The 20,697-nt window shown below is 32.8% G+C and overlaps 1 protein-coding gene and 1 long non-coding RNA gene across 5 annotated transcripts; both read right to left on the bottom strand.

Annotated features, from left to right (window-relative positions):
* Nucleotides 1–161: 161 nt before the first annotated feature.
* On the bottom strand, nt 162–2,863 carry LOC114309605 (uncharacterized). Its single transcript, XR_014337617.1, has 4 exons — nt 798–2,863; nt 640–706; nt 491–549; nt 162–403 (listed from the first exon to the last, which is right to left on the bottom strand). It is a non-coding gene; the product is annotated as an uncharacterized LOC114309605 (long non-coding RNA).
* Nucleotides 2,864–11,660: 8,797 nt separating this feature from the next.
* LOC114309568 (beta-glucosidase 18) lies at nt 11,661–20,011 on the bottom strand. 4 transcript variants are annotated; one of them, XM_082882540.1, is made up of 12 exons: nt 17,404–20,011; nt 15,220–17,141; nt 15,075–15,141; nt 14,928–14,986; nt 14,745–14,820; nt 14,581–14,655; nt 14,398–14,485; nt 13,907–14,159; nt 13,711–13,826; nt 12,452–12,704; nt 12,205–12,310; nt 11,661–11,800 (listed from the first exon to the last, which is right to left on the bottom strand). In XM_082882540.1, exons 2-11 carry the CDS (start codon nt 15,370–15,372, stop codon nt 12,257–12,259), a joined length of 1,194 nt encoding a protein of 397 aa, XP_082738666.1. In that variant the 5' UTR covers nt 15,373–17,141; nt 17,404–20,011; the 3' UTR covers nt 11,661–11,800; nt 12,205–12,256. The 4 variants fall into 4 exon arrangements, with proteins under 4 accessions (XP_082738666.1, XP_082738668.1, XP_082738667.1 ...); XM_082882542.1 differs by lacking the exon at nt 12,452–12,704; XM_082882541.1 differs by lacking the exons at nt 11,661–11,800; nt 12,205–12,310 and having other exon boundaries at nt 12,458–12,687.
* Between the last annotated feature and the right edge of the window lie 686 nt (nt 20,012–20,697).

The following is a 20,697-nucleotide window of genomic DNA, read 5'->3' as shown; positions in this document are numbered from 1 at the left end:
TCTATGTGGGCCAATTCTACGAATAAGTTAGGCTCATTGATTGTGATCCAGTACTTCACTCGATCCCCAAAGTTCTTAAAACAAGTTTCAGCAAAATGTACAAAATCTTCCCTACAAAAACACAAACATGTATATAGGTAGAGATTTTTATGACAGTTCCTCCAAAGATTGTCGATGATTTTGTTATAGAACATGACACCAGTTGGATTGACTTCACCAAATCTACCTCCTAATACAGCTCAAGAAATCTTTAATCAACTTATAAATATGAACCAACCAGTGTATGAATAACTAATATACAGTAACAAGTTGTTTTAGAAGACAAACTAGGTAGAACTCTGGCCCATGAGATTGAGAATCTGCAAGCATCAACCCCTAAAGAATGCGTTATCTCAATGTCTTCCTGTAATAATCAGAATAAAACAAAATTAATTTCAGTCTCTTTTTTCAATGTTACAGACTAATTATGAAATTAATGCAAGTCTAATACCAAGTAACGGTGATAATGATCATTGGCAACATCTCCATTTGCTCCATTTCTTCGGCCATCTAACAGAATTCAACAAACAGTTAGTCAAAATCCAATTATGTTACAGTTAGCTTTTGCTGGCATTTTAGATGAGACCTTTCTTCAATTACCTTGAATGTGAGTGAAATTATCTCAGTTGCTGAGACTCTTACCGTCTTCAAAAAATGCTCCTTCAATCTGTGCCAAAAATATGGCAAAAGTCTAAGGAAGAGAGAGAGAGAGAACACAATTTACACAATTTAGAAGGCAAGAAGAAGAAGAGACATACTTGGTATGAAGAAGTGGATGTTCCAAAGAAGAAACCATGTGGGAATTCTGATCTTTTGATGTCTTGTGCTGTCAATTCTTCATTGAAGCTCCCAACAAAAGAATGAATAGATGATAAAAGGAGGAGAAGCAAACAGAGGTAGAAATGGGTACTGTTCACTTCCATTTTGGATTGTTTTAATTTGTCAAGATTTCATGATCAGTGTAACTAAAAACAACAAAATTATAGACATTCAGGGCATTGGCTCAGTTACTATATATTTTCTTCATAGATTTGGAAAAGGGCAATGATAAGTGAGTGCTACCACCTGTAGCCTTTAGAGTGGGACCCACGTTGATTGTGTTCAGAAATGTGCTGCCTTTTTTATTTTGTTTTTTAGATTTTTTTTTTGTATTTAAGTAAATATTTTTTGGAAAATTACATTTCAGTAGTGCAGTGATTATTTTTATTATTATTTTTTTTTTTAATTTTTTTTTAATTTTTTTTCATGGTGGTGTAAGTTTTTTGTGTGCATGGTGCAAAATGCAAATTCATCATGTGTGTTAGAGGAGAAGTTACTTGGTGCATAGTACAAATTCATCATGTGTTTTGAAACACCGTGACGTTGTGCCCTTAATGTGTTGTGATTGATAGAAGGGATGTGGCCCACAATATTGGGTGATTAGAAAATATAATGAAGCATGATAGATTGTGATTGACCAGGGGTGTGGCCACATGACGCCCTTGGACCAATAAATAATTTTTCATGTCAAAATTGCACCACTAAAAATTTCATTTATAGTGCAATTACTTTTCTACTACCACAATGTGACTGATTTGCTATTTCCTTTTTTTTTTTTGTACATATATTTTATTTTTAAATACATAAGTTAGGTATATCTAAAAATTATTCATTAAAACATTAAAAAAAAAAATCATTAAAAGACCAAAAATATGAAAAACAAAAAATCAAAAAACAATTTAAAAAAATAAATCAAGCAAGATAATTTTATAGACTAAACCAACCAAAAACCACACACTCAACCATAAAATATAAATATATTATATAGTTAATTCTCTATCCATAAAACTATTATGGAAATCATGCCCGTCTTGTCTTTGTCATGATTAGACAAGTTCAAAACAAAATTGTATGGAAAATAAGTTGAACCCCGTGGTGGAGTGACCCCCAGCACCCCCATTGTTTTGTGATTTGATCAATTTTTTTTTTTTTTCTTTCTCTCTGCAAGTCACAGCCCCTCACGTGGAGGTGGGGATACTGGGGGTCCCCAGCAGGACTGAAAATGTATTATGTCTCAATCAATGAAATTAATTATGATCCAAGGTCTATTAAAGGATCTCTTCTATTATTATTAGGACAAATTACATGGACTCCTTAACAATTACTACTGCCTCCTTATTAGGGATGTCAATTTGACTCTGACCCGATAAGTACCTGACCTCCGACTCCGATTTGAGCGATTTTTCCCAAAAAATATTCCTAACGGGCTGGGGATGGTATTAGAAAATGAATTCCCGATGATATTCAGGCTGGAGGCGAGGATACATTTCCCATCCCCAGACCTGGCCTGGCTTCGACCTCGATCCTGACCCCGACCCCGACCCCGCCCCGTTCCCCCGCTGTAAAATGATTGTTATGCCCCTGTTTATATATATGTGTGTGTCTAGGGTTTGGTTGACAGACACACAAACAGGTCGCCTCCTCTCTCTCTCTCTCTCTCTCTCTCTCTCTCTCTCACACACACGGCTACTACGTCCCTCATCGTCGATTGTCAAAGGTCTCTCTCTCTCTCTCATTAAACTAATAATCGATCTCTATTTTCTTCTGTCAAAGAGTCGATCTACTGGCTGCTGTTCTGCTCCCTTACCGCTCCTCCCTCACTGCTGATTTTCAAAGGGTACTCTCTCTCTCTCTCGCGTTAAACTAATAATCGATCTCTGTTTTCTTATTTGAAAGAGTCGATCTAGCATTTTCGATCTAGGGTTTACATATATATATATATATACATATCTAAGTGTACAATACATGAAGATTAAAGAGTGTTGATTTATGATGTGAGGAAAAAAAATGAAACCTTTTCTTTGCTTGGAACTGAGCTATGTGTATATATAGGCAGGGTTACTCTCTCTCTTTCTCTCTCTCTCTCTCTCTCTCTCTCTCTCTCTCTCTCTCTCTCTCTTTCACTCTTTTTCAATTCCAGACGATGGAAGTTGGGTTTTCCCTTTGCTTTTTTCTTTTCTTTTCTTTTGGAGGGCTGTATGAGTGTGTTTGTGTTCTTCCTGATAGTTGTTTTTTTGTACTACTTTAATTCATGTATGCTTGTGATTTTGTGTTCAATTGTGGTTGATTTTCTATCTCATTTTTTAAAATACATGTTTGTAGACGGAAGATGTGAATTTTAGTCTGCCTTTTGTTTGAATACAATACTCATCATAATAGTGGGTAATTTAGATGGAAAACATGTGTGTTTGTGTAGAGAGAGAAAGAGAGAGAGAGAGAGAGAGAGAGAGAGTTCAATGTTGTCTACCTTTGGTTGTCTAATTCCAAATTAAGTTCAAAGGGAGGTCGCTAATGTTTGTATGTGTGTATATATCAACAAGTGCTTTGTATTGATTGGTGCATTAACGGTTTTGTAGTTTAGTTTTAAATGGTTGGTCGTTCTATTGGATTTATTCAGTGTTGGGTAATTTTTTATTTATTTATTTTAATTTTCTAATTATAATATACTGGAGGACAATGATGGGCTGCCTCTGTTTATAATTTTCAGTGTTAGGTTTTGTAGTTTACTTAGTGTTTACATTATAATGGGCAGCCTCTGTTTATTCATTTCATATTATTTTTATAAAGGTTAAAAATGTCAGATGTTAACACTTAAGTGCCATTTGAGAGCGAGGCCTCACAGCAATCATCGCCAGCTATTAACTCACCAACCAACTTACTGTCTCCCCTCTCGAATCAAAATGTTATTGACTTGGAAGAAGAGTCTAATACCTATGGAGGAACTAAAAGAAAAACAAGTGTTGTGTGGGAACACCTTAAGAAACAACAAGTCAATGGGGTGTGGAAGGCAATATGCAATTATTGTAATAAGTATCTTAGAGGTGATTCAAAAAATGGAACGAGACATTTGCATGATCACTTTAAGAGTTGCACTAGGAGAAAAGTGATAGACATGAGACAAAAAGTTTTAACTAACAACCTTAATAGAGAGAGTCCAAAAATGAATTCTTATATTTTTTATCAAGATTTTGCTAAGAAACAGTTGTCACATGCCATAATATTGCATGAATATCCCCTCTCTATCGTAGATTATATTGGTTTTAAACGATATTCAGTAGCATTCCAGCCATTGTTTAAAATACTTTTGCAAAACATGATAAAGAGTGATATTTTAAAATTTATGATTATGAGAGGATGAAGACATTGAGTTTGGTAGAGAGTAACAAAAGTAGGGTGGCAATCACAACTGATATGTGGACTGCTAGTAATAAAAAAAAAAAGATTCATGGCTATCACAACACACTTTATTGATAATTCATGGACATTGCAAAGTCGCATTTTGAGGTATATATTTTTAAATTTGCAAATCATTTAGAAATTCTATCTTATTCAGTTCAATTTGCATGTTATTAATAATTGTTCATGAATATTGTATTTTAGGTTTATATGTGTTCCATGTCCACACACAAAAGAAGTTCTTTATGATACTTTGCTTGAGTGTATGATGGATTGGAATATTGATAGAAAAAACTCTACTGTTACTGTTGATAATTGCTCCACAAATGATGTCATAATTGCCATGTTGATGGATAAGTTGAGTAATACATCGCTTTTGTTGGGTGGTACTTTGTTTCATATGCGTTGTTGTGCGCATATTTTGAAATTGATTGTCAAAGATGGACTAGATGTCATACGAGTGGGTGTAGAGAAAATTCGGGGGAGTGTAGCTTATTGGACAGCAACACCTAAAAGACAAGAAAAATTTGAAGAAACAGTCAATCAATTGCGTAATCCACATACTAAAAAATTAAGACTTAATTGTGAAATTAGGTGGAATTCAACATACTTAATGCTTCAAATTGCTTTATTGTATAAGGATGTCTTTTCTCGGTTGAAAAATAGAGAGCCCCAACATAAAATCGTGCCAAGTGAGGAAGAATAAGAGTTTGCTAGAGAGATCAGTGGGAGGTTTAAGATTTTTTTTTTTTTCTATCACAGAGTTAATTTTTGGTACTAAGTATCCCACAACCAATGTTTGTTTCCTAGCTTTATGTAAGATTAGGATAACATTGTCTCAATGGCTCTCTTGTGAAATTGAAGTGATTAGAAAAATGGCATAAAAAATGGTGGAAAATTATGATAAATATTGGTTAGTGATACATGGTGTTATTGGAGTTGATGTTGTACTTGATCCTAGGTACAAGATGAGTGTATTGGAGTTTTATTTAGAAAAACTTTATATAGACAAAGCTGAAGAGGAAATTGATAGGGTTCGTCAAATTTGTTATGATTTGTTGCAAGAATATCAACACCGAGTTGGTATGAAGACCGATGTTGTTGGTGATTCTTCTATCCATCCAGAAATTGTTACAGAGACCCTTTCAAAGTATGATTTGTTTGTTAGTAGAAACAGAAGTAAAAAAATGTAGAATTTAAGATCAGAGTTGGATCATTATCTAGAAGATGATGTTTTGCCAAGAACTTTAGGTTTTTGATATTTTGAATTGGTGAAAAGCCAATGGAACAAGTATCCGATCTTACAGGTAATAGTTAGGGATATTTTAGCTATTCCTGTATCCGCTGTTGCTTCTGAGTCCGCATTTAGTACTAGTGGAAGATTGGTGAGTCCACATCGTAATAGACTTCATCCAAACACATTAGAAGCATTAATGTGTGCACAAAGTTGGTTGTGGGTTACAGAGATGAAAGGTACTCAAGTAAATATACATATTATTATTTCAATTTTATATTACCGTAGAATAATTTCAATACTTAATTTATATTATTTACTTTTTACGAAATTCAACATTGGAATCGGTGGGCTATGCGACTATATATGATGATGATGAAATTGACTTGGATGAATCGTGTGCCACTTTTGTGTTAGTTGTTATCTTTTTGTTTTAATTGTTAACATTTTTTACATCTTATTATTAATATTGATTTTTTTTTCCTTTCGTTATTTAACAAGAATTCAAGTTGAAGAAGACGATAAAAGTTGTGGTTATATCAGAGTATTGGAGAAACAATGTTGTTGTTGTTGTTTTTTTTTTTTTTTTAACAATGGATTTGGTTTTTTTATTGTGGCTGCTAGCTTGGTAGGTAGTTCAACCCTATGGCATTATATAAGGATATGTTATTTAATTGTTTAATTTTCTTATATTGTAATGAATTTGTTTTTTTTTTCTTTCTTTTTTTGGTAGCCTATCCCTTGTAGGTTGTGCTTGAGACTTTCTTTTCTCTTTGAAACTTGCTCAATTCTTCTTTGTGTGCAGCTTGAATAGGTTATGGTTTCTAATGGATGGAATAAAGGGATGCTATATATATTTTTGAGATGTGACAGTGTGAACAACTCATTTTTTGAGATCCTGTCTTTTTCTTTTGAAAAGGCTTAGATTATTTTTGAGTAGTGGCAGTGTGAAGAACCCAGTTGGAATATCTTGTGAAAGGGCTGATGTTGTTTTGGTTTGCTTTGTAATCTTCCATTTGATATGCTTTCTTGGTTTGTAATCTTCCCTTTGATATGCCGTTTTAGCCCTCTGATATGCTTTTTTGGTTTGATGCTGTGTTGGCTTGTTTTGTAATCTTCCCTCTGAATTAAAAAAAAAAAAAAGCAGTGTCAATTTTTGAATTTAAAGACATGAGAACAAATGGAATTGCTATTTACATATTTGGAAAATTCGGAGATTTTCGGGATTAAGGATACCTGATCCCCGTTAGGGGGCGGGGGCGGGTGATGGGTTTCCCGCCGGGGATTGGTGGAGGGGACGAGGAATTTATCACCTTCGGGAATCGAGGATGGGAAGTATATTCTCCGATCCTGCCCCGTTGCCATTCCTAGTCCTTATGGGTTCTCAAAACTTAACTCTGTTAACAGAGGATATGAAATTATGAAATTGCCTCATATATTAGGTGTGTTAAAAACAAACCATATGTGTGGATGGGTCTTCCACAATTGGCTCTCTTTCTCTGCTCCAAAAATCCAAACTCAAAAGCAAAACCCCAATGCCAAGAGCTAATGTTGGTCTGTTACTGAACGCAATGGTTGAAGCCATTGTGATGAGGAGTGTGAGCAACTATTGTAAATATTTATGAACAACAATCACACTGCCACCCACATCCCAACTCTCATAACCAACAGCCTCCTCCTCATCCTCCTCCTTCATCACCCACCCATCTCTCACCCCCAATACCAACAACAGTCATCTTACTAATACTACCTTCCTCTCCCAACCCCATCACCAATATCACCTAACCCACAACTACAACTTCAAATGGTCTTATAATCATTTTGTCAAACAACTGATCTGCAAAGTAACATCCAAACCCAAAAAGTCACAAATAATCAAAACCCTTAAACCGAGGCTTTTCCCAATATAAGCCTTTTTTACATTGTATTTCCAAAACTAGGCCAACTTCTGACGGAATTTCAAAACTAAGCTAAAGCGCCATTACTATTCGCGCTTTTACTGTTAGGAGCGCAAAAGTAGATGAACAGCAAAATCGCTATTACAAATAGCGACTTTGATTAAGAAGTCGCTGTTACGAATAGCGCTTCTAGGGTTAATTTTTTTCCCAAGGAAAACGCTGTTAAGAACAGCGCTTTTTACACAAAATTTTTTTGCGAAAAAAACGCTATTGCTAATAGCGCTTTCACTGTACATATAATTTTTTTTTTTTTTTATAAAACGTTATTTGAAATAACGTTTTTACTGTTGAGACATTCACCAAAACCAACCCATCTCTAACACACGCACACACCCACACACACCCAACCCACACTAAGCATTGCTTTTAATATAATTTTTATATATAATAATAAATTATATAATTTTTATAATTTTCGTAAATATAAATCATTTTTAGGTTATGGATGGTTTGATTTATAACACGTATGTAAGGGTAAAAAATTTTGTAATCAAAAATAATTTTTACAATTTTTATAATAAAAAATAATTTATAAATTACCAAAAATAATTTATAATACGTATGTATTATAAAAAATTTTTATAATAATTTATAATATATATGTATTTACTTTAAATAAATTATATATAATCCGTATGTATTATATATATAATTTTTATATATTTACTTTAAATAAATTATTTTTGATACGTACGTATTATATATATACTTTAAATAAATTATTAATAAATATATAATAATTATTTTATAAAATAAATTATTAATAAAATTTTATAACACATATGTATTATAAAATTTTTTATAATAATTTATAATACGTATGTATTATTTAAATCTTTACATTTTTTATTTAAAACTTTTTACAGTAAACCCATCTTCACATTTTATAATACGTATGTATTATTCAAAAATAATTTATAAAAATTTATAATTAATACGTATGTAAATAATTTAATACGTATCTTCACATTTACATTTACAGTAAACTCATCTTCACATTTACATACGTATGGTTTAAGGGTAAAATTTTTGATAAATATATAAATTATTTACTTTAAATAAATTATTAATAAATATATAATAAATTATTTTATCATTTATCAAAAATTTTACCCTTAAACCATACGTATGTAAATGTGAAGATGAGTTTACTGTAAATGTAAATGTGAAGATACGTATTAAATTATTTACATACGTATTAATTATAAATTTTTATAAATTATTTTTGAATAATATATACGTATTATAAAATGTGAAGATGGGTTTACTGTAAAAAATTTTAAATAAAAATGTAAAGATTTAAATAATACATACGTATTATAAATTATTATAAAATTTTTTATAATACATACGTATATAAATTATTTTTGGTAATTTATAAATTATTTTTGATTATAAAAATTGCAAAAATTATTTTTGATTACAAAATTTTTTACCCTTATATACGTGTTATAAATCAAACCATCCATAACCTAAAAATGATTTATATTTACGAAAATTATAAAAATTATATAATTTATTATTATATATAAAAATTATATTAAAAACAATGCTTAGTGTGGGTTGGGTGTGTGTGGTGTGTGCGTGTGTCAGAGGTGGGTTGGTTTTGGTGAATGTCTCAACAGTAAAAACGTTATTTGAAATAACGTTTTATAAAAAAAAAATATATATATATATATGTACAATGAAAGCGCTATTAGCAATAGCGTTTTTTTCGCAAAAAAATTTTGTGTAAAAAGCGCTGTTCTTAACAGCGTTTTCCTTGGGAAAAAAATTAACCCTAGAAGCGCTATTCGTAACAGCGACTTCTTAATCAAAGTCGCTATTTGTAATAACGATTTTGTTGTTCATCTACTTTTGCGCTCCTAACAGTAAAAGCGCGAATAGTAATGACGCTTTAGCTTAGTTTTGGAATTCCGTCAGAAGTTGACATAGTTTTGGAAATACAATGTAAAAAAGGCTTATATTGGTAAAAGCCTCCCTTAAACCCCCAACCAACCACCGTTTGAAGAATCCAATCACGGAGAGATTTGGGGAATCAAATCCACAGTGCTCCACCCACCTTCCATGTAACAAACCTTAATACTAGACAACGTCATTGGTCGAGAATCGGAATCGAGAAACCGTCTTTAACCCTTGGATTTTCTACGTATTATTCAGGCCAAGTTTGGCATCTCCCCAAAAAGATAAAAAGTTAAAAAGTTACTCATAAAGTTAAAAAGTTACTCATAAAGTTAAAAAGTTATCACTATTCACCAAAAAAAAATATTAAAAAATTAATTTTCCACACATCTATACAACTCAGCAATCATATATGTTCAGCGTTGTGCAATGTTTGTGAAGAAAAATTGCACAGTTTGGGTGCAATTGTCACACACGGTTGTTCGGCCCGTGGGGGCCCATCACGAGTCCCTTTTTGATAATCTGAACCGTTGAATATGTAAAAATCATCGAGTACTATATGTCTGTAAAAAATCACATTGATCGGATATCAATAACTACATGATCAAATCAATTTTGTATAAAAAAATGAATGGTGTTATAATTAACGATTGAAAAAAAACAAATCTGATCAGATAGCTATCGATATTCGATCAACGTGATTTTTTATAGGCATATAGTACTCGACAAGTTCTACACATTGAAGGGTTTAGATTATCCAAATGGGACCCGTGACGGCCCCCACAGGCCGAACAAAACCGTCCAATGCAATGCTCGAAAAGTAGCCAATAATTTCTTCCTATCAATTCGACTGTGCAGATTGTACAGTTGTACAACACACATCTCTAATCTTCTCCTACACATTTCTTTATATAATTTTTTAATATACATTTTTTCATAAAAAGTCAGAAAGTTAACCCAAACATTTATATTTTTTCTCAACTTTTTAGTCCTAAAAGACAAAAAATAAACTGATTTAGGACATTCCAAACAATCCCTGATTGTAGCTGTCCTTGGTGGTTGTGGTATTTGTTGTGTTTTGATTTTGTAGTGAAGAACCAGTCACACCCCCATCGTTGGTTTGCCGTTGCGCTGCCGTAGAAAACCCTAACCCCGGCGTTGAGTTTGCGAGTAGAGAGGCGGCAACAATTGAGAGAGAGGACAATGGTAAAATAGGAAATTTTAATCTAAAAAGTATTTTCCGGTTAAGTTCTCCGACGGACTTCTTACGGAGAGGGTTCAAGTGAATTTCAAATGTTAGAAGGTCTATATAATTTTCTCATACTCGTGTCGTGGGGTCTAGTCTAGCATTCCTCTTAGGACAATATATATTTTGTATTCTTGACTTTTTAAATATTGATTTGATTTCAAAACATAAAACATATCTTTATGTCTGACATGGAATTAGAAGAATTTTAGAAAAAATAAAAAAGCCCAAACTAAAAAAGTTAAATCTCTTATATATATATATATATATATATAAATTAAGTTTAGTAATGACTAATCAAAGTTTGCTTCATAAATAATTCAAGTTTAATGACCCAAAACGTTTTCATTTCGCCAACCGCCTCAGACAATCCACCTTTTATTTATTTTGGTTAGATAGTTCAGGGAATCGACGTTAAACTAGCAAAATTGTATAGTTGCACCAGACTAACCAAACAGGTAGTCAAACCAACTTGTGTATGCTACAGTAACTCACCATCATATATGCTATTAATCTTTGTTATTATTAAGATTTATGAGTGTACAAAGAAGTAAACAATAAAAATAAAAAAATAAATTTGAAATTTGAAGGAAACTACAAAATAATTTAGGGATTGTTTTGAATGTCCTAAATAAGTGAACTTTTTGTCTTTTTAGACTAAAAAGTTGAGGTTAAAAATATGAATGTTTGGGTTAACTTTTTGATTTTTTATGAAAAAATGTGCATTAAAAAATTATATAAATTAATGTGTAGAGAAAAATTAGTATTGGAAGTTGTGCAGCCTTAATTGTTGACTTTTGGTGAATAGTGATAACTTTTTAACTTTTTGAATAACTTTTTGACTTTTTGACTTTTTTGAGACTTCCCAAACTTGGCCTTAGTATACATCTTCACAAACAAACAATATACAATGTTGGAATCTAATTACATTACTGCCAGTATGGTATTTAATCCTGTGAGGAGAATATTTTTTGTCTCAATGAACTTGTTCTACTCACCATCACAACCCTATCTTGGAGGCTAATAGGCCCAGTAATAGTACTGTTTGTTAGAAAATCCGTATACCATTTAGCAGATAGCTTTGGTATCCGTCTTAAGGTTGGTCGATCGACATAGTAAAGTCCAAATGCGATGCTATAACCATTTAGCCATTCGAAGTCATCCATCAATGTCCATATGAAATATCCACGTACATCGGCTCCATTCCTATATCCCCAAACAAAAAACATACACATGTTAAAACGTCAATAGTTGTCCCTTATCACTCATGAATCGTTCTCTCATGTGTTAAATTATCTCATGTCGTTAGTACCGCTCCTAAGAGTGTAAAAATTATCTTGGCACCTCCTTACCCGGACACTTCGGTGATTTTTCCCCACCCTATCCCTGCCCCAACAAGGAATTAGGCTGGGACAGTATACAAGTGGGCATGTTATAACTGTATTGTTAAAAGAAGAAAAATGCAAATTTTTGTTCAAAAGCTTCTATCAAGAAGCCCATTTTTTCAATGGGCAGAAGACAATATATATATATACATGAAGCAGACTAATTCTGAATTCGTAATAAGGATTTGTGTCCGGTTAAAAACAAAGTGATGAGAATAAAATTACCTGATTGCTGTGGCCAAGGAAGAAAGGTATGCTTGGTGAAATTCAATTCGCTTCACATCACATAGCAAGTTTTGCATTGCAATACCTTGTCGTCGTTGAGCATACCCTGAGTTACCCAAATGAAAAACAAACTAGTTTTCAAAACACAGGACAAAATAAATAGGTGCTTTCTAGTATGATGCCAAGTACTCACCATATACTTTTAATACATAAATCGAGACTAACTTGGTATTACAAATTTTCATACCGGTTCTCCAATTGGAACACCATTGCGTTCCCCGGTAATATAGGAAAACCCCATGATATGAACATTCCCTTCAAGTCTGCAACTAGAATGAATGCAGTCCTTGGCATAAAAAGTTGAGTAATGGTTAATGCCGATGAAGTCAATACTGCCTTTTATAAACATCCTTTCCTCTGCAGAGAATCTGGGTAATTCGTTTCCTTGGTAACGCCGCATTTCTGGAGGATAATCTCCAAATACTAGGGGATCAAATATCGTGTTTCACAAGAGATTAATCACTTTAATTGTATGATTAGCAGCTTCTAGTTCAATTTTCTAACAGAAAAGTTTTTTAATACTAATGATTTTAAAAACAAACTTAGGACAGTGGTTTTTTAACTATTTTTTACCAAATAAATTTAATAATGCAAAGAGCCGCCAGACACTGGATTTCAAATGGTAGCTAGATAATAATTTTGACAAAAATAAGTATATTTATGCATTGAAGCACAATTTTCCAACTTTTAATCATGACTTAATTCTAATATAAGTTTCTAGAGGAGAGTTATAAATAAACCAATTTTTATCACCATATTATTTTGAAGCAAGGTGTGTTTTTTGTCCTTAATAAAATTTCTTTTAAACTCAAACCAATAGAAAATATCATGTTAGGTGGAGATATAAAACAATTATAAAATTGAGTGATATATAGCATTATTGAAGTTTCTCTTCTCACAAAATTTTATTCTCTAAAAGATTATTATGATTTGGAACGCACGATGCGAAACATAATACACTTTCCGTGCCAAAATGGTAAATTTACCGATCCAAAATGACACCATTATTTTTTTCTATGTTTTCATTAAATTTCTCCTTAGTAGATGGAGTGGAAGTTTTCGAAGAGATTCTGGGAAACCTTAAGATCAAAGCTTCCTACAAAATTTCAAAGCTCAAGGCAGGACAGCTACTTTGTTTACTTCATAAGCATGTACAGTAATTATTATACTGTGTGTGGATGAGTGTATGTGGTCAACAATAATACAACACCCCCAAAAAAATATAAATAAATAAATAAAAATGAGACAAAGAAGGGCTTTAATTGTGGGCCACAGTATGTATATGAATAAACTATCCAACAAACACTCGTATAGTTTTATTATTAATGCATAAAATGAATTTTTATTTAAGTTTCTAAGGAGTTACTTGAATTGACATATTTGGGTGACCAATACTTTCACTATCTACTACTCATCTTAATTTTGAATATCTTAGCTAAATCTTACCAGGCCAAATCGAAAGCCAATGCCCTACTTGCAGCTTCTTTATCAAATTCATTGTCTGTCAGTGGCTCATACATGAGTGCACACGCCACGATTCCTATGAATCCACCATGTTTTGGCTGCACCAACATCGATTTCATTGATCAAATTATCAAATACAACATGCAACTATAATTAAGAGTGCTTTCACTTTAATTACCTGAAAATGCTCATGGTAGAGCTTGGCAGCCTTGGCATGTGACAGTAACATGTTGTGCATTGCAATAAGATGCTCCATGTTAGGATTTCCAGCTGAACAGTTGCTATGAGGTTCAGAACAATGAGCCGGTGGAAATGATCCCTGCAAGTAGGCGCTTTCTACAAATAAGTTCGGCTCGTTGATTGTGATCCAGTACTTCACTCGATCCCCAAAGTTCTTGAAACAAGTTTCAGCAAAATGCACAAAATCTTCCCTACAAAAACACAAACATATATATGTATATATATATATGGACAAAGATTTAATGACAGAATTTACAAGAAAATTATATTAAATACTAGGTAGGGACCAACTTGATTGAGAAAAATAAGTACACAAATTAAACCACAGGAAGCATTCTGGGTATTTTTCAGTGATTTAATTCTGTGTACCTAGAATTGTTGAACGAGAGAGAGAGAGAGAGAGAGAGAGAGAGAGAGAATTGGGCATACTGCATAAGAGGACTGAGCCAAGACCCATATCTGTCCTCGAGTTCTTGAGGGAAGTCATTATGATTTATCGTCACAAATGGCTCAATTCCTGCATTAATATTTTGCCTCTATTCTGTTAAAATATATTCTTGTTTACAACATGAGGAATTCTCTGAGTAGATTGAAATTTTGCTCACAGAGTACCTTTGAGCAAAAGATTGTCAATGATTTTGTTATAGAACATGATACCAGTTGGATTGACTTCTCCAAATCTACCTCCTAATAAAGCTCAAGAAGGTCATTAATCAAGTTATATGAACCAATCAAATTATGAGTAACAAATAATAACAGATTATTGGAAAATATACTAGGTAGAACTCTGGCCCATGAGATTGAGTATCTGTAAGCATTGACCCCCAATGATTGCACTAACTCAATGTCCTCCTGTAATAATCAGAATAAGATAAAATTAATTTGACGATCTCTTTTCATATCTTTGTTATGCAATTTAAATGTACAGACTAATTATAAAAGAAATGCAAGTCTAATACCAAGTAGCGGCGATAATGATCATTGGCTACATCTCCATTTGCTCCATTTCTTCGGCCACCTAAATGAATTCAACAAACAGCTAGTCAAAAACCAATCATATTACAGTTAGCTTTAGCTGCATTTTAGATGAGACCTTCTTCAATTACCTGGAATGCGAGTGAAAACATCCCAGTTGCTGAGACTCTTACCATCTTCAAGAATTGCTCCTTCAATCTGTGACAACAATATGGAAAAAGTCTAAGGAAGAGAGAGAGGACACAATTTAGAAGGCAAGAAGAAGAAGAGACATACTTGGTATGAAGAAGTGGATGTTCCAAAGAAGAAACCATCTGGGAATTGTGATCTTTTGATGTCTTCTTCTTCATTGAAGCTCTCAACCAAAGAATGAACAGAGGAAAAAAGGAGAAGAAAGCAGAGGTAGAAATGAGTACTTTTGTCTTTCATTTTGGTTTGTTTCAATTTGTCAAAGATTTCAAGATCAGTGTAACTATGAAAAAGTTATAGACATTCTGGACATATTGGCTCATCTATATATATATATATATATATTTTTTCATGGGTTTGGTAAAGGGTTAAGGATAAGTGCGTGCTATCCCTTGTAGCCTATAATAGTACCGACGTTGAAGTCCTGGATATGTTTTGAAAAAATTATTTTGTTGATGACTAGATATGCAATAATTTAATAGATATAGTACCAATCAACAACCACATCATGGACCATAAAAAAAATGGAAGGAGTCGCCCCACACTGCAACTATAAATGTGCACCAAAGATCTTAAATTCTAGTGAAGTATTTTTATTTTATTTATTATTATTATTTTTTTTTTTTTGGGGTGGGGGGGGTTAGTTTTTTGAAATGATAAAAGCTTTTTCAAACAAATTAGGTAGGGCAATGTGATAGAGCAACAATTTCAATGGCAAGCCTCACCATCTCATATATAGGACCCAGTTATACTCTATTAATCGATTATGTGATTAATTCTCTATATTGTTATTATTATTATTATTATATATAAATTACTCCTAATTTTATCCACAATGATGTAAACTATTTCAAGATCACAATCCTTAATTATTAATTTTTTTTTTAAATCAATTACCTAAGACCTAACCCCTAACCCCTAACATATCATTAACATGAATTTCAAGATCATGTTTTAAAAATTTCTAGCATTTCTTTAAAAATATGCCAAATTTGTCAAGGTTAAACAAGTTATGCCAGATTTGTCATGGACTCAACCAATGCCATTAATTATGGTCCAAAGTTTGTTTAGGTTTTGTCCTGCTTTATTAAAGATCTCTCCTATTATATCCTAAATGGATTGTGGTTGTTAGCCAATAATCTATCCTTTTTCTTTTCTTTTCTTTTCTTTTCTTTTTTTTAACAGAGCATTAGACTAAATAGTTTTTAAGATTAATTATACAAGTATGCGTACCTTTATTATGTCAAGTCTGAGAGTATTCCAAATTAGTGACGGAATCAGGAGTATTTTAGAAAAAAAACATAAAAAGCGTAAACTAAATTTAAAAAAAAAATAAAACTAAATGATAATAAATCATGTTAGGTAATGACCAATCAAAATTTGCTATAATTTGAGATTTACCTAAATCATATTCAACTCACCTACTCCCTCCGGCAGCCTAATCACCACAATAAGCCACCACCACAATCAACCTTCCCCCATCACCCCTAACTTCCACCTACCACCCCCAACTTCTACAACCATTTTTTAGACTCCGGCCAGCCAAATTTTTTGGCCGGTCGGCTAATTTGTCCTACTATCCCATTTTCTGATCCACTCATACACGAAATGCATATACACTGGGCCTCCATTGTCAAAAGCACTTGCCTCTTCAAAAAAGAGGAGCTACAGCAATATCCCATCGTAAGGGTGGAACATTGCTTACAAAGATGGGAATATTTTTGCATTCAGATCCTCTAAAGTATATTCCCCTGGAGTATTCCTGAAGTAGTCGTTTTGCTTGGGTTAGTGAATTAAAAATAAGGAACAATAACAGGAAAAATGCAACCGATAAAGAAACCAAGAAAAGACCATTGGAGTGATATCACCTCAGCAAACCAGCAATGAAACCATACGCTATCACTTCGGCAAAGATGAACACTGCCGGGGCTCTCTTACCTCGACAAACCAGCGACGAAGCAAGCAAGGATGACCACTGGAGCTCTCTCACCTCTCAAATCATTTATGATCTGTACACGTACTAAATAATTGCTGAATAACTGTATAACTGAACATTAGACATCACTCTATTGAACATCAAACAACATAGTACTACTTTGCTCCAATAACTGAGAAAAACATATTGCAAAACCAGAACCCATGATCTATTTTCATTGCTAGTGCCAGTTATAATATAAAGATTGTAACACAACACATCAAATAATCAATAATCAATAATTGCCTTTGATTTGAATTACATCAATTTATTGGGGCATACATAATAGAACTCACAATGATTCAACATTTGTTAAGAGAGACTTGGAATTTGCACTCAATTATCCATCAAACAGACAATTTGAAATCAAAATCACAAGAATGGGGCTTTACGAACTTCGAAACCTCCGAATACGAATATCTAAAAGCCATACTCATTCAAAAAGTCGTAGTGTGTTCCATCGAGCTTCAATTTCAATCCATTCCTATCAAAGAGAGTCCTCATTCCTAAACCCACCCAAATACACCAACCTTCCTTTGTCTCTTGTTTCACTCTCTTCAGTACACGCGACGAATCGATCGATTAAAGCCGCCAAGTCTAGGCCACGCGGAGGGATCGACGGATATTACGGGCTAGGTTTTGAGAGAGACGACACAATGGGAGTCGACGCCGCCGTAGATTAGGGTTTTGGTGTGGAAGGGAGAGAGAAGGTCGTCGGAGAGTCTCCGGTGAGAGTTGTGATTTTTGTTTTTTTTTTCGTTTTTTTTTTTTGTAGTATTATTATTTTTACCAACAATAACTAATGCATTAATATTAGTTATAAATATTAAAAACATTTTAAATTATATTGTATTATAACTTAATATATTAATTAATGCATATAACATTATCCACGTCACAAACTAGGATGGGATTTTCTCCCGCCGCACTCCCCCACCCACATCCCCTTGAGCCCCTCATGAATTTTTCCTGCCCGATTAAGAAGTGGGGATGGAGATGAATTTTACTTCTCTGGCCTTGTATTCCACTCGAATCTCACTTTGCTTATATTTATTAAATTATTTATATGTATATAAGATATAATATATTTATTTTTTATTATAATAAAATTACAATATTATATTTAATATTAATTTTTATTGATTTATTTTTTATCTTATATAATATAATTCTATTAAGTATAAATTATTATTCATAATATGTTATATTATCTATAATTTTTATTAATATTTTTACTTTTCAATTTATAAAATTAATCACCTCTTACCCTGCACCTATTCCACTTTCGTCACCTTTCAATTTGTCCCTTCCCGATATGATATGAGCCGAAATGAATTTTTATAAATTAGTCTTAAACTCAGCCTGTGACCGTCCCCACTATAAACTCATTCTTATCAACTCAAAACATATTCATAAAAAAAAATATAAAATAAAATAAAATCAATGAATACAATTCATTTTACTCATAAACTCACATTTTATCAATTTAATTTTAACCACATAAACACATTCCGAATAAATTATGAGTCCATAAGGGTGATACATTTTTCTATTTTTACTAACACAAAACATGTACATTTACTAAAATAAAATGGAAAATTAGTCTAAGGTCTTTCTTCCATTTTAGTAATGGAAGAGATCCACAATATTATTTTATGATGTCTAAGATCCTTTAATCTCACACTCATATATCACAGAGAAATTTGATTCTTTCACATCAAATCTTTCTCTATGGGTTCGAAACCTACCAAACTCAACACATAAACCCAGAACTAGTCCACTCTCTCTCTCTCTTCTCTTCATCTGTCCAAACAAACCACTAGCCTACTCACGATTTGGATCTCGTGGTGGCAATAGGACAAACATAGTTAAGAGGTTTCGAAGCGCTCTCTCTCTCTCTCTCCACCAATCTCTATCTATCTATCTATCTATCTATCTATCTATCTCTACACATAGAAAACTCCAATTTTGAAACCTTAATTTTGAATTCAGAATCTTCGATGATCAATCTGAAACCACCGGAGGCTCGAGTGTCGTCGTCATTGGTGCCACTGCTGACTTCGGAGAAGGCGTTCTTGTTCATATGGTGAGGTTGGAAAAAAGTCAAAGACTTTGCGGACGCCAATCTCCAGTGATGAAAGACAAAGCCAATTCCTTCAAAAACTTGGCTTCGTCTTTCGATCAAGAGCTCAAGAACTTCCTCAATTCAGCCTCCAGATCAACATTCTTCACACTTGCTATTAGGTCTTTGCCTCCGGCTAAAATCGATTTTGTGAAGCGATTGCATCAATTGTTTCAAAACCAAATGTTATAACAAGTTTTATGTCAGTACAATGAAATGACTCTTGGGAGTATTGTAAACTTGCATGATTTTGACATTTTATTGCAAGGTGTATGTTCTTAAATATGCTGTTTAATCAAAAGTTGAGGTTGATTTATTCAAATGGCTGTTGTTGTTGAAGGCAGAAAAAATGGTAAACAAATCAGAGAAAATTATAAGTAAATCAGAGAGAATTTCTTTGGTTTAGACCAGAGAAATTCAAAACTAGATGGCTGTTGTTGTTGTTGAAGGCAGAGAAAATAGTAAACAAATTAGAGAAAATTAAGCAAATCAAAGAGAATATCTCTGGTTTGGGTTGAATTGAATTTTTTCTGGTTTGGACCAGAGAATTTCTTTGATTTGGATTGAATTTTCTCTGGTTTAGACTAGCGAATTTCTCTGGATTGAATTTTCTCTGATTTGATTTGAGGGGCCTTAGACATTAATATTAAATATTCTTTATATTATAAAATCTTAATACCAATGACCTTAAAAAAAAATCTCTAAAATAAAACCACATCCTTTTATCTACTTTAGGAATACTCCAGAAAAATATACTTCAGAGGATCCTCTCTCCGTATAATACCTCCATGGCTTGAAGGATGATGGTGGAAAAAGTGAGAGAATTTATTAGAAAATGTTAATTAAAAAAAATGTAAGATTTATTAATTCATATATAGCATTTTTTTTTGTAGATTTGGTTTAGGTATAACCGGATAATTGAATGGTAAAGATGTAGTATCTGGTTGGGCTTTAGAGTATTGACTAAAGAGTTGAGAATCAACTAGGTTGACTAATTCTAATGAATTCATATGTTCTTCAATCAGTTTGTCTTTTAAAGGGTACTTATTGTGAAATTGTTCTAGCTGCTGTTTAAGCTGTCTATTCTCTAATTCTAAACATTCTATGTCAAAACTAGTCTTAGTTTCTATGTCGTGTATTTGTATCTTAAGTTCTCTTACTTGTAATTCTAATTCTCTAATTGTTAAATGTAATTCTCTGCTTTCTAGACTATGATCTTCTTTAGTATTTCCTAATGCTATCTTATGTGTCATATTTAATTTTTCTAGACAGACTACACAATAGGTTATACTGCATAATAAACATTGAGCTCGTTTATCTTTAGCTGGAAACCAATTACAATAGCTGCATCTAGTGGTATCAAATCCTAATCCTATTTGAAAGTTATGCTGACATTCAGTATCTGCATTACATTCCATCATAAAGAAAGTATCTTGGGAAAGTGTTAGTCCTATTTCTTGGTTGAGTT

The sequence above is a fragment of the Camellia sinensis genome, chromosome 8, assembly GCF_055761805.1.
Source record: "Camellia sinensis isolate YWXY chromosome 8, ASM5576180v1, whole genome shotgun sequence".
Taxonomy (NCBI): Eukaryota; Viridiplantae; Streptophyta; class Magnoliopsida; order Ericales; family Theaceae; genus Camellia; species Camellia sinensis.
This window is presented reverse-complemented; position numbering and strand designations above follow the sequence as displayed.

Coding starts and splice junctions, on each gene's coding strand:
- LOC114309568 (XM_082882540.1), bottom strand. CDS start 15,372: ATGAAAGACAAAAGTACTCATTTCTACCTCTGCTTTCTTCTCCTTTTT. Junction 14,160..14,397: donor TGGCTCAGTCCTCTTATGCA/GTATGCCCAATT, acceptor GTGTTTTTGTAG/GGAAGATTTTGTGCATTTTG. Junction 12,311..12,451: donor GTGTTCCAATTGGAGAACCG/GTATGAAAATTT, acceptor TGGGTAACTCAG/GGTATGCTCAACGACGACAA.